The sequence below is a fragment of the Barbatula barbatula genome (genome assembly GCF_947034865.1).
Source record: "Barbatula barbatula genome assembly, chromosome: 1".
Classification (NCBI taxonomy): domain Eukaryota; kingdom Metazoa; phylum Chordata; class Actinopteri; order Cypriniformes; family Nemacheilidae; genus Barbatula; species Barbatula barbatula.
The window spans coordinates 33,839,399-33,865,262 of record NC_136766.1 but is presented as its reverse complement, the minus strand read 5'-3'; the positions used below and the strand labels follow the sequence as shown (position 1 = coordinate 33,865,262).

General features: G+C 38.0%; 5 protein-coding genes across 9 annotated transcripts in view; 4 read left to right on the top strand and 1 right to left on the bottom strand.

Moving 5' to 3' along the window:
• The window catches only part of LOC306894238 (E3 ubiquitin-protein ligase TRIM39-like), a 42,365-nt gene extending 30,138 nt beyond the window's left edge, over positions 1-12,227 (top strand). For both annotated transcript variants that reach the window (XR_013786673.1, XR_013786674.1), the window contains exon 9: positions 12,015-12,227. The gene's annotated coding sequence lies outside the window, so the exon portion shown is untranslated. The remainder of the gene's footprint in view (positions 1-12,014) is intronic.
• The window catches only part of LOC306894286 (serum amyloid A-5 protein-like), a 28,954-nt gene extending 11,329 nt beyond the window's left edge, over positions 1-17,625 (top strand). The window contains exon 4 of the mRNA XM_079456710.1: positions 17,419-17,625. The gene's annotated coding sequence lies outside the window, so the exon portion shown is untranslated. The remainder of the gene's footprint in view (positions 1-17,418) is intronic.
• LOC306894197 (meprin A subunit beta-like) lies at positions 147-6,734 on the bottom strand. Its single transcript, XM_079456536.1, has 15 exons — positions 6,684-6,734; positions 6,501-6,562; positions 6,359-6,377; positions 5,727-5,777; positions 5,012-5,043; positions 4,842-4,920; positions 4,634-4,751; positions 4,364-4,542; positions 4,061-4,279; positions 2,325-2,480; positions 2,007-2,231; positions 1,457-1,900; positions 1,191-1,364; positions 999-1,107; positions 147-528 (listed from the first exon to the last, which is right to left on the bottom strand). Exons 2-15 carry the CDS (start codon positions 6,555-6,557, stop codon positions 462-464), a joined length of 1,929 nt encoding a protein of 642 aa, XP_079312662.1. The 5' UTR covers positions 6,558-6,562; positions 6,684-6,734; the 3' UTR covers positions 147-461.
• Positions 16,531-17,120, top strand: LOC306894299 (amyloid protein A-like; the record flags this gene model as incomplete). The annotated part of the gene is made up of 3 exons (XM_079456734.1): positions 16,531-16,585; positions 16,690-16,828; positions 17,006-17,120. 3 exons carry the CDS (start codon positions 16,531-16,533, stop codon positions 17,118-17,120), a joined length of 309 nt encoding a protein of 102 aa, XP_079312860.1.
• A 1,230-nt stretch (positions 17,626-18,855) lies between the features above and the next one.
• LOC306894206 (E3 ubiquitin-protein ligase TRIM39-like) overlaps positions 18,856-25,864 on the top strand; it is a 9,082-nt gene continuing 2,073 nt past the window's right edge. For 2 of the 4 annotated variants that reach the window (XM_079456552.1, XM_079456554.1), the window contains exons 1-5: positions 18,856-19,000; positions 19,372-19,509; positions 19,622-20,175; positions 20,263-20,358; positions 20,426-20,659. In XM_079456552.1, the coding sequence (XP_079312678.1) occupies positions 19,446-19,509; positions 19,622-20,175; positions 20,263-20,358; positions 20,426-20,659 (948 nt within the window). In that variant the 5' untranslated portion in view covers positions 18,856-19,000; positions 19,372-19,445. The remainder of the gene's footprint in view (positions 19,001-19,371; positions 19,510-19,621; positions 20,176-20,262; positions 20,359-20,425; positions 20,660-25,864) is intronic. The other 2 variants (XM_079456553.1, XM_079456555.1) reach the window with 1 other exon arrangement.

Here is a 25,864-nt window from a genome sequence, read left to right as displayed (position 1 = left end):
GTTTTATCTCAAATACTATAGTTAAATACGGTTATTGGAGCATGAGCTCAAATAATGTACGGAAAACTTAATTTTCTGCCAGGACATCATTAGCTGTTAAAAATAAATATGGAAAATCACTTATTATTAAGACAATATTCATGATCAATATTCATAACTGTAAAATGTTTAATGATATTCACTTGTACATTTTAACATGTTACTGTACTTCTTTGACTCGACGTTTCCCCTCATGGCAACTAGTAATATTTTTGCAGCGGCTGAACAAATGCATTTATTCAACTAAACACAAATATATTAAGTATACAGTAAGGCGCAATCTTACAACAAAAGGAGGCTCCAGCTGTTCTGGCAACCCTACGTGTAGGTTTAATCAATGTAGAGAATAAATAGATAAGACTGAACAGAGATGATTTGTTTATTCATTCTTACAAAGGCAGGGCCGATAACAACAGTTTATCTCACAAGAAGCTCAGCAGCAAAAGGCACAAACCCAGCATGCAGTTCAGAGAGGACGGAAGAGTGGAACTACAAACAGATGTGAGGAAAACGGTTAATAATACAAAACACTGAATGACTTTTCTGTAATTTTACATATTTATATATAATTTCTACATGCAGGATTGCATGTTTTGTGTATGAAGAAACGATTGTTTTCTTTTGTTTTCAGGATCACTGTCCACTGATGAAACCGAACTAAAATTGTAGTCGTATACCGTACAAAATGTTACTGTTTTTGAAATACGGTCAAAAACCGCCAAATTACAAAAAAGTCCACAAATTTACAATAAAAACAAACAGGGGAAAAGTGTCATTTTACAGACAAAAAACACCCCAGCTGTTTTTTATGGTGTATATTTGTCAGTATATAGTCTTGTGTATATCACTGTTTTTTAATTCTGACTAGTACTTACTGTAAAAATAGTTGTCTAAAGGTTATAAAAAGTATAGTAAGTTTGTATTGCTCTTTATGAAAAGATGTATTAATGGATGTTCACCTGGAAAAACATGGTCCCTGTTTGGCACTTTCAATAGGAGTAGCGTTGATATTTTTCACTTTCACTTTTGGGCATGCTACAGAATTTGTCTGAAGAAGCCCTGAGATATCTAAGACAAAGTCATTATAGTAGAGCTCAGTGTGCTTTTAATCCATTAAGGTGTATTTAAATCCAATCCATGACAAAACTTACCTTGCATGCTAATGAGAACGATGACATCACCACCTTTGATGAACTCAGAGTTTATTCTATAGAAGATGTCTATATTGATAGCGATGTTCACGTGAGGACCCGCAAATACGCTCTCATTGCCAATAATGGTTAGATTTCCACTATTTCGAGGATTGTCCCAGACGTAACTGCCACCTGTACAACAAAACATGTTTTTTATATTTAACTGTAAACCTGGTTTGCTTATTTTTCAGCCAATTTTTGGGTGAATAAAAGTGAGGTCTCACCCGAAGTCAAAGTCGGGTCAGTGGTGATGCTTTGCTCATAAGACATGCGCTTTAGCATATTTGGATTCTGATCGAAGATCTGAAAGGTCACTTGTCTCCACGGACAGGGCCACTGCAGCTGGCCATCAAAGGCACCGGATACCAGACGAAAAGACAAAGTGTAGTAAGTGGACAAGTTTCTCAAGAAAACCTGATAGCGATAACCTTCGCTAGAGTAGTACAGCGGACTGTATACGTAAGAACCGATCGGTGTGTCGTTCATGAGCTTCTCGAAATTCCTTATCTGCCATATTTGGGAGCACTCGGTCTGTGAAATATTGATATCGTCCAACGAAAATCCTCCGCTGGACTTCCCAGTTCCTTTACGAGCCTCAAACTCGAGCTGGAAGGTTTTATTGCCGTTTAGCGGCACGTGGTGCAGCCGCCAGTGGTTATCAGGGGGTCCTGCAGAAAATTGGAAGTTTTGAGGATGGTGTTTAATGACTATATTCATGATATATCACAACCTCTCTATGCCACATCGTTCGATTTTGTGAGCAGTGCATAAAACCTGTGATCTGATCCATCATTTTCAAAGTTCCCCTGGTGTCAGTTTTGTCCTGATATTCCCTGATCCAGATGTTGAGCTGGTCGAACTCATCGGCGCTGTGATAGTAATAGAACTGCAGGCATTGAACTTTGCAATCTCTGGTCGGGGTCATTTTAATGCTCTCCAGTCGAGCCGAGTCGCTCTCATTTCTGCCCTCAGTACTGACGTGCATGAAAAAAGACGCTCCTGCATGTGACAGAAGATAAATGCAATGGGTGGGGAGGAATAAGAAAACGATAAAAGCATTTTTCAGTAATACGTATTTCGGAAAAGTCTCACCATTCGACTCTTTGCCCAAGTAGGTGTGGTCGGACACGTTGACTCCGCCCACTGAACTCACTCTCTGCCATCCAGCTTGAGTAGTGGAACAGACCTGCATCTGACAAAGGGATGTGTCATCAAAACTACAGCGGCTCAGGAACGAGGTGGTTGAGTCTGTAGCACAAACAAAATGTGTAACGTGTAAATTTCACGGTTTCATTCAGAATTACACAAAAACGAATTATTTGTTTGAAATTATGCACACTTTTGGAACAAATAAGCATAAATAAAGCATCTCACCAAATGGAGAACAGTTTTTGTATTTTATCAAAATTTGTTTTTATAAATCTAAAATGACTTGCTCTTCGTTTAGGCCTAAAAAAAATTATTGGTGATTTTAGAAACTTTTGGCTGAAATGTTCAGTCGGGAATAACCTTTTCAGCTCCTATATTTTTAAGAGTGCACACCAAAAGTGTCACGAGAGGTGAGGCGGAACTCAGACGCAGGCAGACAAAGGGTTAAATAATCTTTGATTAATGTGAAATGAAAACCCACAATGGGGAAAACATGAACAAAACAAGGCAAACCAAAACTTCCCACTAGGGGAACAAAATAAACAAAGATCAAAACCTGATTAGGGAATAGCGAACAGGAACAAGGTAAGCAGGAACAGGGTAATCCACGGGGTGACATGACGCAAGTAAACAAGGCATGCAAGGTACGGACTACATACAATGAACCGACAAGGAACAAAAGGGTACAAAGACAATATATAGGGAAACACTAACTAGGGAAGATAGGACCGGGACGGCGACGGTGACGGGCAGGGGACAAGACTTAAACAATAATGGAGACTGGCGGGAAGATAATACGGGCAATGTAAGAGGGATGAAACACTAACGGGTCGCTGATGGAGAAACAAGGGGGTGGGGCTAAAGGATGTGAGACCAGAGAGAGAGCCTGGCACAAGATTCGAAAACCAAGACCAAGAGAGGCAGGATCATGACAAAAAGCCCTGATGTTATTCATGTTACATACACACAGTGTTAGGACTCTTTCCTTCCTGTCTCGAGCTTTCTAGCTCCCTGGGCAGAGTCATGACATTGCCACGTCTTTCGGGTTTCTGTTGGGTTCTATGTGGAGACACGTGGCTTTATGTTGTTACTTGGCGCCACGTGTCTTCCTGTTATGTCTCTCAGCCCTGCCCTCCTTTCTCCCGTAATTGTTTCATTAGGGTTTCATTCCCATCATCTGCTTTGTGTTTCACCTTCGTTAGGGTTTTATTCCCATCACCTGGTCTGTTAATCACTCTCGTTAGGGTTTTATTCCAATCACCTGTCACCACTCTCCCCATGTAATCACTCCTCGTTAGTGTCTCCCTTTATATAGTCCCAGTTTCCCTCAGTTCAGTGTCGGTGCATTGTCTAATGTCTGTTATCACTAGATGTCTTGCACGCACGTTGTTGGATTACCCTGGTTCCTGGTTCCTGGTTCCTGGAACCTGGAACCTGGAACCTGGTTCCTGGTTCCTGGTTCCTGGTTCCGAACTTATTATTTTCACTTTTCTAAAGATGTGGTTTTGTTTTTTACCCCCTCGTGGGAAGTGTTTGCTAGTGTATTTTTGTGCAAGTTTTTCCCCATTGTGGGTTTTTCATTTAAATAAAGTTTGTTTTATTAACCCCTCGTCTGCCTGCATCTGGGTTCTGTCCAAGTCATTTTTTGACACACAGTACAATACAGGAAAACAACTTACTGCATTTGTAGAGCCCATTGAGCTCAAAAGCATCGTATTCACTCATTTCCATACGCTGACCAATCACATCTTGAAACTCAGGCCGTTTGGTGATGATTGTAGATCCATTACCGTTGCTGAAATAATATTTACCGTTATGCATCACAGACAAGTAGTCATATGGTGTGCCTTGAACGCCACTCACATTCTCACTGACTTTATTGAAATTGCTCTCGAGACCTGAAAAGAAAGACTAGTGATGTTAAAAGGCTGGGCATCAATACATGAGCGAAATTCATCATATGTGAAAAGTGACAGAGCAACCTGCTTGGATGTTTTCGTATTTTATCGTCACATAATTATCTCTGTCATATCTTGATTGCTCGTGGAAAAATCCCAGCGCATGAAGAAACTCGTGTTCTACGATCGCTAGAAATCCACAGCCATTTCCAATAGAAAGAGCCTGACCCTGGGTATCCGATCGCCCAATATATGACCAACACCTGAGAAATCATTGAGAAGATATATATATATATATATATAGGTGTGTAATGTTTATGTTTATCAAATGGTAAATGCAACTATAATGTATACCCTTCACGCTTCTCTACAGAAATGTAAAAAGCTTCTGTTGTCCTGGGCTTAAAGTCAATACATGATTTGAGTCTGAACTGCTCAAATGCCCTCAGTATAACTCCTCTATAGTTCATACCTAGAACCGCAATGAAAATACATCACGTTTCAACATGAAAAAAATATATATTTAAAATATATATATAGATATATCAAAATAATTTCATACTCAGACTTGAATTCAGCACATAGGGCACGGGTATTTTCCACAGGGAATCACTTCCTAGAATTGAACTCTTTTCCCTGGACTTTGAAGCAGAGATTGAATAACATTATTCTTTAATAATACATCTTTTAATGTTTACATTTATTTTATTACTTTCTTATACTGAAACTCACCACCATGATGTCTCCCTCCATAAGATTTAAACCTAATTTCAAATACAGCTGTTCATTTTAAACATCCTTACGCATTACGTAACATGATTTTAAAAACAAGAAATGCACCGATATATCGGGGATTAATCGGTATTGGTCAATAAATGTTAAGAAAGAGTTTAATGTATGTTATATGAATCGTTATATGCATGAAGAATATCCAGAAAGCTCCGAAATTTTCATTTAACCTTCAGAATCAGCGTTGGCAGATATCACTCCGAATAATCGGCTATCGGTATCAGTGAACAAATTTAGTATCGGTGCATCTCTAATATACACGGCCTCTTTAAAAGGTACATCGAAAAGTCACAGACACAAAAACAGGCCAGGTACAAAAGGAAGAAAAACAAACACAACCAAGAAGACGTGAGTTTAGTCCACACACCAACATAAACACAACAAACAGGAAAGACACAAAACACACGCAAAGACCAACGTGAGCATGAGTTCAGATCTCCACGTCAACAACAAAACCTTAGCCAAGAACTGTCACAATCCTATCACAGAAAACACCAGAATTTCAGAAATCTGCAGCAGGAATGTTTCCACGTCTTGATAAATCGACGCCTTAACAACCAGATACTATCAAGAGGTACCTTATAAAGTGCCCAGCATATGTTAGCATTATCGCTTAATATCTATTAATTCACTTCTTGATGTAATACAGTGGTTTTACCTTTGTTTATTTCAGAAATGTCCTTCAGTTCCTCATTAATGACTTCCATTCCTCATTAAAAGAAAACATATAGAATTATGTACATTATGTTGTAGCCGGAAAATACCATGCAAGCAAAAGTAAAACTGCTCGGGTGTTTCAAAGAAAACGGCTCCAACCCGACCTACGGGGAACGTTCTCAGAACATAGGTTAACATTCTCGAAACGTTCTCTCAAAAGTTTACAAAAATGCTTTTGTTGTATTGAAAGAGCGTTCTAACGTTCGAAAAACATTTAAAAGACATAACGTGATGCAAATGATTAACAAAATCTCATGGGAATCCGTAACTATGTTGCGTTACGTTTAAGAGAGGGTCTTCCTTATTTCTTTTTCAAAAGATTGTATGTTTTGGTACAAATCACATCATACGAATTCTTGCGAATTAGCTACCATGTAAAATAGTTTTTAATTTCTCTGAGATCAGGCTGAAATATAAGCTAAATGTTCTTAGAACATATTTAGCTTAGATGGATCATAGCCTTTTCTCATGCTAAATAATACATCCTCAAAACATGATGATTCATTGAACTGATGAAGAAAGTAAAGGTCTTTGATATGAAACATTTCAGTGACCTATTTGTGCTGTACTCACCAATTTCATCTGGTGAAGGCTGAGAAAACAAATCATACATATTATAAACATCAGTGTGTACATAAGCACCGCTTTTGCATTTCTCTACATAATACAAAGGTCTGTATTGTACTGTATTGTTATTCAATTCGTATTAACTCACCATCAATGATGCTGGGCTGAAAGCCAAGCTCAGCAGAACACAAGCCCACAAAATCATCTTGCCTGTAAATGATATTCATTTAATTTCATGTTTACTCGTGTGAACATCATCACGATTTAACTTATTATTTTTACTCAAACATTAAAAACAAAGAATCTATTCAATTTTTGGAAACACAATTACCTGCATAAACCAGATCTGCAATCACTCAGCTTGACAAGTAAAACACAAACTAAAATCTCTTCCTGGATTTCAGCTCTTTTGAGGGTTTTCATTTGTTGCTTTTAGACTTGATCTCTTAAGCCACTCCTTGTCTACTCATTTATATTATCGAATAATGATAACGTAAATCAATAAATATGATAACGCAATACAATGTTATTATTAAATTGAATATTTCATGAACCACTTTGATCAAAATGTTTTATTAATTGCACTGCCTTTTACCAGAAACCATGTGGAGTTTATTTAAAAGAGAATTTATAGAAACAAACTTTCACTGCTAACAAATAGTCATGTTATATAGTTTAAAAGCAGTTCATCTGCAATATACAGTAATACTACAACTGCTCCGCTCATGTGTGTTCGTCTCAGTTTTGAATTTTTTCGCTGGTTTATTAAAAGACTTAAATTTTTGGATGAATTGCATCATGCCTGTTTTAATTGTCGTGACTAATGATAGTAATATTGAGTGACAAGGAACCATCGGAATGCTAACAGCCAGTTATATGAGTCATGAATAAGAAGTGTTCAAAAAACGGTAGGCGAGAAATACCCTGATGTGAGTCTTCATTGGATGGACACTACTGTGGCCGTTATTTTATTTTACTGTAAAGAGGAGAAAGACTTGTTAATGTTTAATGTTAACTTATCTTTGAACAAACTGCTGCCAATAAATACGATAAACATAAAGCTACAGTAAGTAACCGGCAGCTAGCTGCGTAGGCTAACTAGAGCAAAAATGTTTACAGTGAGTATATTCTGTCTTTGTAATCCGCACTTTGTTTCTCATACCGTAATTTGTGCTGTCAGAAAATCGAACCTCAACATGAGGTTTGTTTTATTTTTTTAAAGTGCGAAAAGTTCGGACGCACAATTCAGACTCGATGTGCAATGACCTTTACAGTACAGTGTTACCAGGCCTTCAAAATCTGAGACACACATTGGTGAGGACACCTTTCAAACAAACTATCGTGTTGTCATGATTCTGCTGCATCATGTCATGTTTCTCTTAGTATAGTGGCAGGATCATGACAGAACCTCATGTTTAATGTGGAGAGAGGCAATTGTTATGGTCTTACAGACACTCTCCTGTCTCGTCTTTGTTCCCATCCTCTCGTTACACTCGTTATTGATTCATGCCCAACACCTGTTCCCCTCTTGATTTGCTCCCTTGTGTCCTCTGTCTTGTGCTGGTTCATTGTGATTTGGTTGGTGAGTTCATGTCTTGTTAGTGTAGTTATTTGTAGTTCATGTCAAGAGTTTATTTAAGTCTTGTTTAAGTGTAGTTAGTTTTAGTCTTGTCATGTTATTATATTCTCATGTTTTGTTCTTTTACCCCCTCGTGGGTTTTGTTTTGTCTTTGTTATTTATTAAATATCTGTTAACCCCTCACCCGCTGTCTGCGCCTGGGTCCTCTGTCGTTATCTCACCACACGATCATGACACATGAAGTATCTGAAGAATACATGAGGATGTAAGTTATTTTCTGTTAGTTGTTAAACCAGAAAAACAAATTGTATGTAAAGCTGTCAGGAAAGGGAATGAAATACTTGTTTGTGGTGTTCTGTGTAATTCATTACTTTTCTTCAAGCTGTCATTATTGGCTAACAACCGGTTTGGGATTCTGAACACTATTTCCATTTTCCACAAAAATTGGAATATTGCCTAAAACATTTGCGAATAAGCATCTTTTCCATCCAATTATAGTCAACAGTCACTTCCTAAACTGCAACTAAATATCAGTAAGAGAAGCCACTGAATATACGATAATCATTTTCATTTATAATAATACTTGCGTAAGCAGACGATTGCGAAAGACTATAAATGTGGTGCTTTTGTAGATTGCTCATGCATTTAAGAATGACAATAACAACATTTCTGATGCTGATGTGTAACAAGATCAGTACTCTGGTTAGAGGTTAATTATGCAGACTCAGTTACGTGACTTTTTGGATCAATGTATCTCATTATTCGTTAGCACTAACCCTTGTTTGACTATCACACTTAGACTATCACACACACACAAAACATAGGCCGCACTTGAGGGCGGTCACCCACTCCCAGATCCATCGCCTCCGTCGCTTTGACCCGCCAGCCTGTCAAGCGGGTCTGCATGCGGCGCCACCATGGCAGCAGAATCAGATGCTGCTTGTCGGAACTGGATTACCTATCCCTGTTGCAAGTCTTGTCTTTGGTGTATAGTGTACATGTTTTTCTCCCCACCTTCCCCATGTTATGCTTTATCTTCTTCTAAAAATACATTTCGTTGCACTGTACTTGTATGTGTGTAATGACAATAAATTGAATCAAAATCAAATCAAAAATCAACAAAATGTTTGCAAAAATGAAAAACCGCCTCAAGCAATTGCTTTTGGGCCAATTAAGGATTTTTAATTTGAAATTTGCTGTTTCTAACGTTTCTGATGCGAAACTTCATTATCCGAATAAAATCATAGTGATGGAAACCTCTTAATTACACGTAAAGCCGCAATACATAGTGCCTGAACCACTTCAGTTATAATGTAATAATCAGTAATAAGAAGACGGTACACTGCTACTTTCATAAAAAAGAAATGAACTACTGGAAAAGCTAGAGTTTGTTAAAAGTATTTGAGCTACCGTCAAACTACTGAAAATGTAGTTCAGTTAGAAGCATCGCTACTTGTAGTAGCCTCTCTCCAACACTGCCTATAGTTAGATTGAGATTCTTCATTTAGACTATTTGCTGCCTAATGAAGGTATGGACAACAAAGCTAAACCAGAATTGAAGAAATTAAAGTAATGCTTTGCTCACTTTACAAAATACAAAACCCATATTTATGCGAGTTCGTATGATTACATTAATCACATGATAACATCTACATGTTCAAGGCATAGATCTCACCTAAAAGTATAATCTCGCACAAAAAACAAGAGACACCATGGCCCTAGGACACAGGGGCCCAGTTACGTGGGCCTAAATCCCATCCCGACGAGAGGTGGAGGTTATTGAGTGGTGGACACGTCGCAAAGCACTTTCGGTCATTTTCCCCTTGGCAACTGAAGGAGTCAACAAGAATTCCCATCTTTGAAGGAACCACGGTAACAGGATATGTTTTCTATGCTGCAAAAAAATGCATTATTGCATCAAGTGAGCATATGGTTATGCATAAAGTACCTCAGTAATTACACTTGATTACTATACTTAAGTGTAGTAATGTTTCCGTAAACAGATTAAGTGTGACGTCGGCCCATTGTGAAGAAAGGAAGGAGTGATATTTGAGCACACTTGAGGGTCGATAAACAAATGACTTGCGGTATATACGGCTCAGACATTTCTGGTAAATGCTTTCAGTTGTATTCGTGAGGTGTATTTATTGTGGCAAATTATTTATATGATTTAGGGTAATACATCTTGTTTCTGATTTACGACTGATTTTCAACCTTTAAAAAACAGCGATAAAAAAGAAAACACACTCACACACAAATTGTTCATTTTAGTTATAATATGTCTTATTTGTGTAGTAACTACACTTCATTTAACTTGTTTTTTTAGTAGCACTCATTTACATAAGTTAAGTTTTTTTCTTTTCTTTTAAGGACAGAAAGAGATTGAAGTCAGAACTGATTGGTCAGATGCTGACGGACGAGATGTGTTTTCAGCCGATTCTTAAAGATGGCCACAAAATCTGCTGAATTTGTAGCAGCGAGAAGGTCATTCGACAAATGTGGAACAGATCCAGAAAAGGTGCGTTTGAGGGATTTCTTCCCCATTTTGGGATGGCACTACAAGACGTAATTCGTTTGCAGATCGTAGGGATCTGGCGGGCACATAAGTCTGTGAAGATCTGGGGTGACGAACCAGTGGTGGTCTTGTAGGCCAAGAGCAGTGCCTTGAATTTGATGCGAGTGACAGGAATCCAATGTCACGAGAGGAGTGACGTGTGCTTTCTTCGGTTCACGGAAGACCACTCTTGCCGCTACATTCTGGATCATCTGAAGAGGTTTGGTTGTGCAGGCTGGGAGTCCAGCCAGTACCGCATTGCAATAGTCCAGTCTGGACAGAACAAGAGCCTGGACTGGGACTTGCAAGGCATGCTCGGACAGGAAAGGTCTTATTGTCCTTGTATTGTAGTAGAGGATGAATCTACAGGACCGGCTGGCAACATGGTCCATGAAGTTTAGCTGGACATCGATCAACACTCCCAGGTTTCTGGCCGTTCTGGAAGGTATGATGGTGGATGATCCTAGTTGAATGGAAAGGTTGTAATGAATCTTTGAGTCGGCCGGGATTACAAGCAGTTCTGTATTGGTAAGGCTCAGCTGCAACATACTCACCTCTACCATTAAAAACACATCAACATCTTTACATTGATTCATATTCTCTGATCTCTCTCAGTGGATGTGACTCTAGATCCTGATACAGCTCATTCAAAACTCATCCTGTCTGAAGATGGAAAACAAGTGAGAAATGAAGACATTAGACATAAACTCCCAGATAATCCAGAGAGATTTGATCGGTGTGTCAATGTTCTGGGTAAAGAGGGATTCTCTTCAGGGAGATTTTATTTTGAGGTTCAGGTGAAGGGAAAAACTAAATGGACTTTAGGAGTGGTCAGAGAATCTATTGACAGGAAAGGAGAGATCACATATACTCCTCAGAATGGATTCTGGACTGTGATTCTGAGAGATGAGAAGAATTATAAAGCCTGTGCTGGTCCCTCTGTCTCTCTGTCTCTGAGAGTGAGTCCACAGAAGGTGGTGGTGTTTGTGGATTATGAGGAGGGTCTGGTCTGTTTTTATGATGTGGAGAACAGATCTCATATCTACTCTTTCACTGGACAAACTTTCACTGAGAAACTCTTGCCATACTTCAGTCCATGTTCTAATGATAAGGGTAAAAATTCAGCCCCACTGATCATTGTCAATTCGCAATTTTGTAAAGTAAATGTTACTCCTGAAACTAAAAAGTAAAATCTACTGGGTTTTGACCTGTATGTAATAAGAAAGTTATGTAAATCTAAATCTAAAGTAATTCTTATTATATAAGAAAATTGATGTGTTATTTTTGTGTAGGTCTGATCGTTATTTTTTTTGTAAATATAACTCAACTATTTTAGTAAAAGAGCAATTTTTGCTCACATGTATTGTGTTTATATAAAAGTAAAACAATTTAATCATTTAATAACATTAAAATCATATAAATATACTAGCATTGTTGCTGATAACAAAAACATTATTTGTACTTCAATTTAACAATAAATGCAAACCTATATAAAAACAATCACACACAAACATCAAGTATGGTTGCAGAATCGTGTAACCAATTAATATGTGTATTTGTTATTCTGTCCATGTGGGTGTTTTTATTCTTTTATCTTGTGTAAATTTAATGTTATTCTGATAGTCAATATGTTTCACGTACTTCTGCTTTGTGACAATGAAAACTGTAAGCGCTATATATATAAAGTTGACTTGACTTGGTTTTTCAGTAATGACCACCAATGAAATCAATCCCAATATAGTATTTCTGCTTCAAAGTACTACATCAACATTTCAGCATTAGTTTATCACAGTATATATTTTTGAACTGTTGATGAACTATAATGCTTCAAAAGTTGCAAAGGTTTTGATGCAGTAAAAGTTCATGTTTTGCAAGGGACCTCACGCAGAAAGAAATGAAAGCTTACACGTGGATTCCTGAATTTTACCTAACACAGTCTGTCACACTCATGTGCACTTGAACTTCACCCTCAATTTCATACATAGAATCAAAAGTTTGTGGAATTTGAAATATCCGTGGACAATATCGCCCTCAAAATTATCTCTCAAAATCTGAAAAAATTACAAATTGAATTGTCTACATCATATGATTAATATTGTGACACAAATATAATCTACAACTGAATATATTTCTACAATTGTCTCTGATTATTAGGGCTGTTCGCTTCAGATTTCTTTGGAGCCGATTCCAATTCCTGGTTCGAGAATCGAAAGAATCGATTTCAAGCTGCTGTTTTCTATTCCCGCTGAATTCCCTGTTTTACAACAGATTTGTATTTATTATAAGACATAATTTTTATTATAAGAAAAGTGTTTTATTTTTAATGCAATACAATTTTCTAAGTTGTAACGATATAGATCAAGATCGGATTATTCAACTGTCTCCCAAACTCACAATGAAAGATCCTGTTGGTTCCGCTCCTCTGACCATGAGAATGTTCCCATAGCGCTATCAGCCGTGATCAATTGTAGACACATATGAAAACACGCAGGAATGAACAAAGACAGAATGTAAATAACTGTGCATCAAATAGTGACACAAATATTGACCTTTCATCAATTCAAACACAAAATTGGACTATCCCTTTTAGGTCTAAATAAACCTTCCTGGTTTAAGATGACAATATCAACTGGTAAAATATCTTCTACTCCACAATCTAATACAAAAGATTATGTTTTATATGACTTTAACATATAATTGTTCTACTATTATATTCTCTCTCTCTACTTATTACTTATATTATATACACAGTTTTCTTATGAAACTGCTTAAGTGGTTTGAGTTTTAAACATGTTTGTTATAGCCTCATTGTATTATTTACCTCAGACCTCAACACTGAGCACATGAGCATCAATCAAAATCATCAAACATGATATAGTTAAAAAAAGAACTCTAAATACTAAAGGTAACTTACAACATAAACAAAACATATAGCCAGCAAACACTAAAATAGCAATAATAATTATTATTTTAAACTGTGAATTGAAAATTCTGCAATGCATGCTGTGAACTTTCAAGCACTAGAATTGTTTTCACAGTTTGGCAAGTTGGTGACACTTCTTGAAGCGCTTTGGACAATTACTCAGATATCTAAGTACAGTCAACAAAATAATCTTTATTGGTACCACATTTAGACAAATGTTGTTCAGTTACTCAAAATAATACGTTCAAGTTACTTTATTATCTTTGTTGGGAGAACAATTTTAAGTAGTATTTTTGACAGTGATCTATGTAATGTGTCTAGTTTTGGGAATACCAGAAATAGCCAACAGGAGAGGTGACACTGACTGACCCTGCCTCTTTCTTAATACAATACTGGGTTGCTGTATAGAAGCTTGAGGTCTAATCTGATCTTTCTGTCCACAGGCATTGTACAGTATACTGTTGTTATTTCAGATACTGTTTTTCATTTGTCTTGAAAAGATTTGTATATATTTGTATGTGATCAGATTTGCAAACATAAGGCTCATTCTTGCCGAGCTGATGATGGTCAATGGTGGTCATTACAAAATGTTTGACTTGCAATGCGTGATCTAAAAAGAATAAGAGCCCAGAATAAATTTAAACTCAAACACTGAAGATGATCATATCACATAGTTTGATTGATTTTGTTTTACATTTGTGTTATGTCATCGTTTTCTGATATTCTAAAAGTGTAAGTTTGGGTATTTCCATTTATTCATGCAGACCATGTGGCGTCACCAAAATTTTTATGTCCGATAACCGTTTTGCATGTCGGCACGTAATCTGTTTCGCATGTCGGAAACATAAATGGCTCCGAGCATAGAAGGGTTGCAAGGTGTACCGGTGCTACGGTATCTAAAGCTTACAAATCTTAACAGTAGTATCTTAACAGTAGTATCATAACAGTATCATCGTAACGGTAGCATCGAAACGATAGTATTGTAACGGTAGCATCGTAACGGTTGTATTGTAACGGTTGCATCGTAACGATAGTATCATAACGGTAGCATCATAACGGTAGTATCTTAACAGTAGTATCTTAACGGTAGTATCTTAACAGTAACATCATAACGGTAGTATCTTAACAGTAGTATCTTAACAGTAGTATCTTAACGGTAGTATCGTAACAGTAACATCATAACGGTAGTATCTTAACAGTAGTATCTTAACAGTAGTATCTTAACAGTAGTATCTTAACGGTAGTATCTTAACGGTAGTATCGTAACGGTAGCGTCGTAACGGTAGTATCGTAACAGTAACATCATAACGGTAGTATCTTAACAGTAGTATCTTAACAGTAGTATCTTAACAGTAGTATCTTAACGGTAGTATCTTAACGGTAGTATCGTAACGGTAGCGTCGTAACGGTAGTATCGTAACAGTAACATCATAACGGTAGTATCTTAACGGTAGTATCTTAACAGTAGTATCATAACAGTATCATCGTAACGGTAGCATTGAAACGATAGCATTGTAACGGTAGCATTGTAACGGTTGTATTGTAACGGTTGCATCGTAACGCTAGTATCATAACGGTAGCATCATAACGGTAGTATCTTAACAGTAGTATCTTAATGGTAGTATCATAACAGTAACATCATAACGGTAGTATCTTAACAGTAGTATCTTAACAGTAGTATCTTAACGGTAGTATCTTAACCGTAGTATCGTAATAGTAGCGTCGTAACGGTAGTATCGTAACAGTAGTATCTTAACGGTAGTATCGTAACAGTAGCAATTTAACTAAAGTCTAGTCCTAAAGGTCCGTTTAATACATTTGTTTAAATCATGACTTAAAAAATATGAACGTCTGTGTTTCCTAAACTTGGAAATGATACACACAAACTGGTTTATGAGCAACATTCCCATCCCTATTGCGACATTTTAATAAAGGTTTTGAAATCCCTTTAAGTGTGTTTTGTTCACTTGGTATCATTTTATTAAGCTTGGACGTAGATAATCGTATATCAAATGGTGGCACAAATGCGTATTGACCGTTATAGTCTTCCAGGAAAGTGTTGCGCAAAACAGGACTATCCCATCTATAACCACATCACATTTTCCTGGATCAATCTCACACGTGTGTAACGGTCACCAGCTGGAGTGCCCTTGAGGACCACTAGAGGGCACTCCACATCAAACTTATCATTCATTCACACACTACATTTCCCATAACTCACTACCCGGACTCATCAGCACTGATTGCACACACACCTGCAGATCATTCACATACACATATATACCACCTCCACACACCCATTCTTGGCGAAGTCTTGTTTAGCCTGTCTTGCATTTCTGAGCGTTTCCCTAGTTCCTGGTCTTTGGTTTATTGGAGTTCTTGCCTTGTTCCCTGATTACCCTTTTGCCTCTGGTCCCTGCTTGTTTTGGTTTGTCTCTTTGTTTGGTTTGTTGCTTTGTTTGAACTGCCTACCTGTGTATGACCCCTGCCTGTTATTTGGATTACGCCTCTGGATTACCCACCAATAAAGCTGCATTTGGATCTCACCCTAAGTCTCGGAGCAGTTTCATGACAACCCACCAATAAAGCTGCATTTGGATCTCACCCTAAGTCTCGGAGCAGTTTCATGACAACGTGGCAGTGGGTAAAATTTCCATTTCCCACCTAATCCGGGGTCTATATAATGTCTCCAGTTTTGTGGATAACTCCCCAAATCTGGACGACAGGAGAGGTGAGACCAACTAGCCGACCATTGCTCTAAAAGTTTTATGATTGATCCCATCTATTAGATTGTGAACTGTTGTTATTTGTGCTGTTAACATATGAATGTTTATCTTTAAAGCGGTGAGATACTTTAATCTGGATTGTCTGCATTTGTAAATGTTCAGATTTACAAACATGAAGCTCATTCTTGCCGTGCTGGTGTTGATTATGGTTTGTTGTAGCCTCATTGTATTATTTACTTCAGACCTCAACACTGAGCACATGAGCATCAATCAAAATCATCAAACATGATATAGTTAAAAAAAGAAGTCTAAATACTAAAGGTAACTTACAACATAAACAAAACATATAGCCAGCAAACACTAAAATAGCAATCATAACACGTGCTGGTGTTGATTATGGTGGTCGGGGTCCGGGCACAGTGGTACCGTTTCCCCGGACAAGCCGCTGGAGGTCAGTTCCAGTCCTCTTTGTTATTCCGTTTACCTTGGTTTCACAAAAATAGGACTGAGGTCAATTCATGGCGCATATTCACTGGGTTTACGGTCTTTTTGTAGGTACAAAGGACATGTGGCGTGCTTACAGTGATATGAAGGAGGCCAATTGGAAGAATTCAGACAAGTATTTTCATGCGCATGGGAACTTTGACGCAGCTAAAAGAGGTCCGGGAGGAAGATTTGTGGCCCTGGTGATCAGGTGCATGACATGAAAACGAGTATTACAACAATGTTTTATGGAATAGATGATATGGACTAAATAATGAACAAAAAGCAGTCTGATTTGCAGTAAGAATACGTGCGAACATTTATATTTTTGAAGTGGTGATGTTACTGGACATCTGAAGAGAGATTATCTCTGTTGCGATGTTTGCAGTAACGGAAGAGAAGCTATCCAACGCTCCATTGGCCGAGGTCAAGATTCTGCAGCTGACCAGGAGGCCAATCGCTGGGGGAAGAACCGGCGGCGACCCAAACCGCTACAGACCTAAAGGCCTCCCAAGACGATACTGAGTCAAAATGACAATCATCAGCATGAAGGCAAAAAGTCAATAATCTTTTCCGTAACTTTTGTCAATGATTTCTAAGAATCATCTAACGTTTTATAACTAAATCATTTTATAGTGCACCAACTTTCCTTTTTTTTTACTTAAAATGTGTCTTAATCTTCTGTGTATACATATTTCAACTTCTATAACACTTCTGTCTATTAATAAAAATGTGACATAAATGACACGTGTTATTGTCGATCTGACTACCAAACTTTAAAGTCAGTCATATCTGTTACAGGATCTCAAATATTCAATCTAGACGAATGACTGTAGAAGAATCATGAATCATAACTCTTGACCGTATGTTTTTGACAGTGGAGGTGGATTCTTGTATTCATTGCGATATTTGTGCCTCTTGTGCCATCTGCAGGAAATACCACGGTGATGCTTTTAAAAAAAATGAGACATGAATTCATGAAAAATGAAAATGAACCTTTTGTCTTTCAAAACCTGTATATGACTCTTTGTTCTTTTTGTATTGAGATGTGTCTCACTGGTTTGGCCTTTAAGGACTAGCCATGACATTTAATTCAGTTCTAATAAACTTTTAATTCAACGATAATGAGGCCGCATTATGAAGCAATAGACACTGCAAACGGAAATAATATAATCGGTTGCGCAATAAATACTGGGAAGATTAAGATTTGTATCACTATCTGATATTGACATTCTATCATGGTTTACATGTCTCAAAGATCAATATTTTTATCATTGTATTTGTCACGCTTCACAGAAAAAGAGTAATTGATTTAAAGTTTTACATGCGGTTTAAGTGAAAGTCATTGTTTCTGTCTCTGATCTGTTTTCTATAAGTGCACTCCCCCTTCAATAAGATTTAATTAAACAGTTAAAAAAAATTATAGAGTTACCTTTTGACCCATCTTATCCTATAACATCCTATCACATAATGAACCTGTTTCCAAGGGTGTAATGCATCCTGCTATGACAAATCATAAAAGTGATATTCTCTTCTTTTTCTTTATTGAATTGAATCTGGGGGGTCCCCCCCATTTTTTGGTGGGGTTGGGGTCTCGCAATATACAATTTATAAACAATACACAATATATTTGATCATAATATGCATAACTATATACTGTTTATTAAAAACAGGCTTATATAAAAGAACAGGCTTCTTTTACTGTATTTTGGATCCAATCGATCCGGGCTTGGTGAACATAAATGACTTTTGAACAGTAGTGTACGTCCAACAGAACGATTCTAGCATTATAAGTAGTATTTAATATTTTCCCCCAAAAAAACTGGATGATTGACACTTTGTGATAATAATGTGTTCTTAATATGCATATATGTTGTTATTTAATATTTCTCTATAATAAAGAAGCTGTGTTGTTCAGCTTTACAGAGCCCAGGGTAAATCTACAGCAAAACATGGCTTATTGCATTAAGAAAATGCAGCGGATTCAAAGTTTTTTATTCTTGAAGAGCTGGCTTAATAGAAAATAAATATGCAATAATGTGACTAATTAAATCATTCATTTTTAATTCGATCAAAACGTACGTTTAAAAATGTCTCCGTCATCTTTATGTATATGTCCAATAGGGGCTGGTTGCAGCGGTTGGGACGAGTAGAGCCAAGACACCCATCCGCTCTGTGTTTGGCCGTTGCAAGGATTCCTGAATAAGTGTCTCCTCCATACAAGTGAGGAGGAGCTATGACATCACCACAGGTGAGCGAGACCTGTCAGTGAAAATGAAACTAAACAGACGGTCAACAATCAAGTAAACACTTTATTTCTATAAAAACAAGATATCTGAGACTTTCAAAGACGTTCGTGATCACAGCTGATACTTATTCGCAGGTAACATGATGAAATATGTGAGACATTTCTATGAAGTTTCTAATGTTTGTCGAGCACATTAGACTAAACCAGATGAATACACGAGTTAAATTACTTAAACAAGTTTAATCTGAACTGAAATGTTGACAGATTTTTAATAAGCATATTGTAGTCTGTTTCATTGTAACTTGTGAGCTCTTCTGAAGTTATTTGTTGGTATTGTGTCAAGTTACTAAAAGACTTCAAGAAACAGGAAGTGTGTGAACTACAGACAGAATGAAAAACAGCCGCTGAAATTCACATTAAACAAGAACGTGTAACAACTGACATGTGTTTATATATTAACATTAAAACTTTTGTTGTGTTTTTTGCTGTTTGATCTGTTTGGAAAGGGACGGATGTGACGCTGTAAAATGTGATTTCTGTTGTTACTGTTATCTGAAAAGATTTAAAGAGAAGACGTGCAATGGCAGAACCAACATCACCAAAACAAACAAGGACATGGAGAAGCAGTATGAGTGAACCTCCATGTAAATCAAGCCCCCAAAATGAATAAACCCTTTATATTTACAGTATCGTTACATAATCAGAAATATATCATCTCTCTGTGATAAACGTTCATGATTTCTGGTTGTTTCTCAGCTCTGTCATCGTCCAGTGTTTCTCTGACGAAGGAGCTTCAGTGTCCTGTGTGTCTGGATGTGTTCAGTGATCCAGTCAGCACTCCATGTGGACACAACTTCTGCAGGAGCTGTCTGAAACAGTACTGGGACAACAGTCACATCTACTCGTGTCCAATGTGTAAAGAAACATTCAGTAAAAGACCAGACCTCAAGATCAACACAACACTCAGACAGGTTGTGCTGCACTACAACGAAAAGTTCAGTGTGAGAAGATCTGAAGTTCTCTGTGACATCTGTGATGAGAGAAAGCTGAAAGCCCTGAAGTCCTGCCTGATGTGTCAGACATCTTACTGTGAAACTCATCTGGAGCCTCATCATAGAGTCCCAAACTTAAAGAAACACAAACTGATGGATCCTGTGGAGAATATAAAGGACTATATATGTCAGAAACATGAGAGACCTCTGGAGTTCTTCTGTAGAGATGATCAGACATGTGTGTGTGTGTTCTGTACTGATGGAGACCACAAGACTCACAACACTGTTCCTCTAGAGGAGATGAGTAAAGAGAAGAAGGTTTGAGTCAATAACAACATTAAAACATGATTTAATAACCTGTTTACCTGTGATCAAATGTGTCTGTGTGTTGCTGTCTGTCTATAGACTCAACTGAAGAAGACACAGACAGACGTTCAGCAGATGATCCAGGAGAGAATCAAGAAGATTCAAGACATCAAACACTCAGCACAACTCAGAAAAGTAAGTTGAAGAGAAGAAGTGTTTGTCTTATAAATAAAGATGATGAATGAAAACATGATTGTTTCAGAGAAGCACAGATGAGGAGAAAGCAGCTAGTGTTGAGGTCTTCAGCGCTCTGATCAGATCCATTGAGAGATGTCAGACTGAGCTGCTGGAGATGATGGACGAGCAGCAGAAAGCAGCAGAGAAACAGGATGAAGATCTCATGAAAGATCTGGAGCAGGAGATCACTGAGCTGAAGAGGAGAGACAGTGAGCTGGAGCAGCTCTCACACACTGACCATCATCTCCACCTCCTACAGGTCAGTGTCTCTCTCTCTCTCTCTCTCTCTCTCTCTCTGTCTCTCTCTCTCTGTCTCTCTCTCTGTCTCTCTCTCTCTCTCTCTCTCTGCGCATGTGCGAGTGTAGTAGGGCGAGTGAGCGTGCTGGTTAGAGCGAGCGTGATTTTGAGCATTTTTGAAAGTGTTTTCTTATTTTTTCCCCCTTTTGGTCTTTACAAATTTTTGTAAGATTATTGAGCTCTGAAAGCCGCTGGCGGCTTTTTGCCGCGTGCCGGTATGGCCTCTGAAGGTTCGTACCTGTCGTTGCGTAATGGCTGCAGGTGCGTGCCTGAACTTGGCGTGAGCGTGGAGGATGTTCTCGTGGTGGTGGGAGAAATTGTCGGCTTCGACAGTATTCTCTCAGCATCGCGAATGAACAAAGCAGTCATCGTGTTTTTAAAAACAGAGCAGTTAGTTAACCAGGTGACTGAGAATGGTTTGTGGATTAGGGAAGTCTTTGTGCCCGTTACTCCTTTAACGGCCCCGGCAACTAAAGTCACTATTTCTAATGTGCCGCCTTTTGTCTCAAATGACGCGATTGTTAAAGAATTATCCCGATTCGGTAAAATCGCAAGTCCTGTCAGAAACATCCCATTGGGATGTAAAAACACTGATCTCAAACATGTTTTGTCGTTTAGGAGACAAGTGTTAATGTTTCTGACCTCAACAGAGCGCACATTAGAGATCTCCTTCCGTGTAAGTCATGGAGATGGATCATATATGCTGTATGCAAGTACCAACAATCTAAAGTGCTTTGAATGTGGAAATATGGGCCATAAACGCTTCTCCTGTCCTAATAAAAAAGCGGATGTTGAACAGCAGCTGCCTGTTAACATCACTGAAAATGGATCAGCTCATCACAACGAAACCAGTGACACCGAGGATAATACGGCAACAGCACAGGAAAAACAAGTACCCAAGAATCCAAACAAAAGGCCGGTAGAGGAGGTCTACGGGCACAACGAGGTGAGTGACAGCGATGCTGGTGTAGATGTGGAGAGTAGTGAGCAGGCTGGATGTAGTTCTGCGCTTGTCAGAAATGATGATGTTGAGGTAGCAAAAGAAAATGAGTTTGTATCTCAGACTGTTATACAAATAGCTGAGAAATGCTCGGTGGATGATACAGATGGGTTATCTCAGTACACAGATGATAGCATGAAAGATAATGGACATTGGTCTGAAGGGTCAGAAATGTCAAAAGTAGAGACAGAGGATTTTTACACTGTGGCGCAAATTAATGCTTTTCTGGATGAGACAAAAGGTAAAAGCATAGAAGTGAGTAAATTCTTCCCAGATTCTGATAAGTTTATCTCTTCTGTAATGTGGGCAAGGAAAAATTGCAGTAATGTTGAGTTATCAGAACAGAAACGTTTTAGGTTGAAAAAACATATAACTGATATTCGGAAAAAGTTTAAGGCAGGGAAGGGGAAACAAAAAAGAGGAAAATACAACTAATCTTTATGGCTGATACACATCTTCTTCTGATTGTTCTTTTTCCAACTCTTCTCCTCCTTATGGAAACTCTACGTGTGGGATCCCTAAATGTGAATGGGATGAGGGATAAGAGTAAAGCTGATACAGTGATTGAATTCATTAAGCTAAAGAAATTAGATGTTATCTTCTTACAAGAGACTCATAGTGATGTAAATAATGAGGTTGACTGGCGATTGTGGTGGAGGAATGAATGTGTGTTCACTCATGGCACTAACCTGAGTGCAGGAACAGCTATTCTTTTCTCTCCCTCCATAAAAGCAAAGATTTTGAAAAAAATGAAATTGAACCAGGAAGATGTTTAGCAGTTAAGGTTGATTTAAATGGTCTTGTTTTTATGTTTGTATATGCACCTAATAAAAGAGCTGAGAGAATACTTTTTTTTAATAAATTGGAAGGGTTTTTAGGAAAGCAGCAAAGTAATGATTTTACTATCGTAGCTGGGGACTGGAACTGTACAACTAATGCTTTGCTTGATAGAAATGGAGAAGAACCCCACTTTCAGTCATCTACAGTACTTGATGATGTTATTAAAATCTCTAATCTTACTGATATATGGAGAGAAAATAATCCCTCTGTTAAACAATACACATGGGTAAAGGTTAGTGATGGAAGGATTTCAGCAGCACGACTAGATAGAATATACTTATCAAATACTATGAAAAGTAGAATTATTCATACAGCCATTGTCCCTACATCCTTCACTGATCACAAATTAATCACCATTGATTGTAACTTGAAATCTAAGAAAAACAGAAGTATTTATTGGCATTTCAATGTCAGATTGCTACAAGACAAGAGTTTTTGTGAATCTTTTAATTTCTTCTGGGAGACATGGAACAAAGAGAAAACAAGATTTGATAATGTTATTCTTTGGTGGGAAGTTGGAAAAGCTCACATAAGAGAGTTTTGTCAGCAGTATACATCTCACTCTAATTTTGATTTAAAATGGTCTCTGGAATGGCTTGAAAGAGAAATCCTTGCCATTGAAAAAAACATGATAGAAAATCTCTCTTCCAATGTACATGAGTGGACTGAGAAGAAATTAAAACTGAGCTCTATTCTAAATGAAAAGGTTAAAAGAGCTCTCGTGAGAAATAACTTCGTATCTATAAAGGATATGGACAGTCCCACCTCTTTTTTTTCAACCTGGAACGTAAGAGTGTTTAAGTCAACCAAATGTACAACCTGAAGAATGACAATGGACAATGTACATCTGAACCTGTGGAAATGCGCAGACTAGCAGTGAAGTTTTACTCACAATTATACTCACCTGAGGACATAGACATCCCGACACAAAATAGATTCCTACAAGATCTTCCATGTTTAAACGAAGAAGATAAACAAACATTGGACTCTGGACTAACTTTTGCGGAATTAAGTGATGCCGTAACGGGTCTTTCTTCGGGTCGTACCCCAGGCATAGATGGACTTCCTGGCGAATTTTATAAACATTTTTGGACAACATTTGGATCTGACTTATTCGAGGTGCTCAAGGAATGTAATCGTACTGGGTTTTCTACCTAAGAGCTGCCAACGGGGCTGTCCTTAAACATTGCTTCCGAAAAAAAGGTGATCTTAACCATGTTAAAGAACTGGAGACCTTTGGCTATTCTATGTACTGAATATAAAACTTTTTTCGAAGTGCCTTGCCAACAGATTGAACAAAAATATTGTTTCAAAAATTATACACAAAGATCAGTCATACTGTATAAAAAGACAGATGTATTGCTGATAACTTGCACTTGGTACGTGATGTCATTGATTATGCAATGTGTAAATAATATTGATGTAGGAATACTGTCCACTCGATCAGGAGAAAGCGTTTGATCGCGTAAGATCATCAATATCTTTTTAAAGTATTAGATGCTTTTTGGATTTGGAGAGAATTTTAGGAAAATGATAAAGTTGTTGTACAATAACGCAACATGTATGGTAAAGATAGCAGGAGGCCTAAGTGTCCCTGTTAAGGGTACAGGAGGGGTAATCAGACAAGGATGCCCAATTTCTGGTCAGCTTTTATAGCTTAGCTATAGAACCTCTTCTATGCAAACTAAGAGAGAGCTTAATAGGTTTAAAGGTACAAGGTGCTAGTTTTAATGATTATGTAAAAGATTTTCAGCTTATGCTGATGATATTACTGTTGTTTTTAAGGGATGATAAAAGATTTTCAGGTTTTAAAAAGAGATTTTATTAAGTTATGGTAAAGCCTCATCTGCAAAAGTAAACTGGGCAAAAAGTGATGCACTGTGTTGTGGTCCAGACCACAACACTCCAGTTTCTCCCAAGTGATTTTAAAATGGGGAAACATCTGGGTTAAAATATTTGGGGGTGTTTTTTAGGAAGGGAGGATTATAAGAGGCAAGAATTGGGAGGGGCCTGGTGGAGAAGGTGTGTGCTCGGTTGTCTTGCTGGCATTGGTTTGCTACCACAGTTATCCTATAGGGGGGAGAGCCCTGGTCTGCAACAACCTTGTAGCCTCAACGCTATGGCACAAAATGAAACATACTGGAACCTCCTGAAGATTTGGTTGAAAAAAATCCAAAAACGCTTGACAGACTTTTTTTGGTCCGGTAACCCACTGGATAAAAGCATCAGTTTTGTTTCTGCCCAGACAAGAAGGTGGACAAGGGACTGGTGGACATAAAAAGCAAGGATTAAGACTTTCAGACTACAGACAGTAAAAAAGATTCCTCTACGGAGTGGATGTAAGCTGGTCTGGAGTAACGTGTGCCCTCCTTAGAAGAGCAGGAGGGATGGGGCTGGATAAACATCTGTTTCTCCTGGGACATTCAAAATGTTGATTTGGACTGGACTAACTTCCTTTTTACCATTCAGTGTTCAAAAGCCTGGAGAACTTTTAATATCTCAAGAGACATCACAGACGAGGGAGGTCTCTGGTCAAGGGAGGGAACCTCTGATGCACAATCCTATAGTTGAAACTCAGCGATTTTAAAATCACCATCGATGAGGAAATCTTCTGAAGGCTGCAGGAGTTGTAAAGATTGGAAATTTAATGACTTCAAATGGATGGATGTCTCCTGAAATGCTAGCCTCCAAGATTGGTATTAGATCGATTCGTCTGACACAAAGACTGTTAAATGAAATTCTTGAGGGGTCTTTCAACTGGATTTAAATGCAGTGTAGAAACAACTAATGAAGACGTGGATTTAATTTTTCCTGAACTAAGAATATTTCTGGCTGTGGGTACCTTTGAAGAAAAGGAGGGGTCTTTGCTGACCTTCAAGACACCTGAATTGGGCCCGTCTCAGTAAAACTGATAAGAAAGCACTGTACGTCACATGTGTAAAAGTTTCACACCTCTCTTCTCTTTAGGAGGAGTTAAAGAGGTCAAAATGGCAAGAGCTATTCGGATCAGGTTTTCTTCCCCGAAGGGTTGCTGGAGGGCCTTGTATAAGCCTCCCATTGAAAAAAGGTCTGGGAGACCTTCAGTGGAGAGTTGTGCATGGGTTAATAGCTACGAACAGATACAGAGCACACCTCGATCCCCAGGTTTCAGGAGGGATGTCCTTATTGTGGGATGACTGAAACTGTTTTTCATTTATTTTTTTCAATGTTGGAGGCTTGTGCCTTTATTTTCTCTATTAGAAGAATGGTGTACAGTTTTTGGGAGAAGTGTTTTCTCCTATGTTATTTATCTATGGACCAAAGTAATAGCAGAAACAGAAAGCAGAT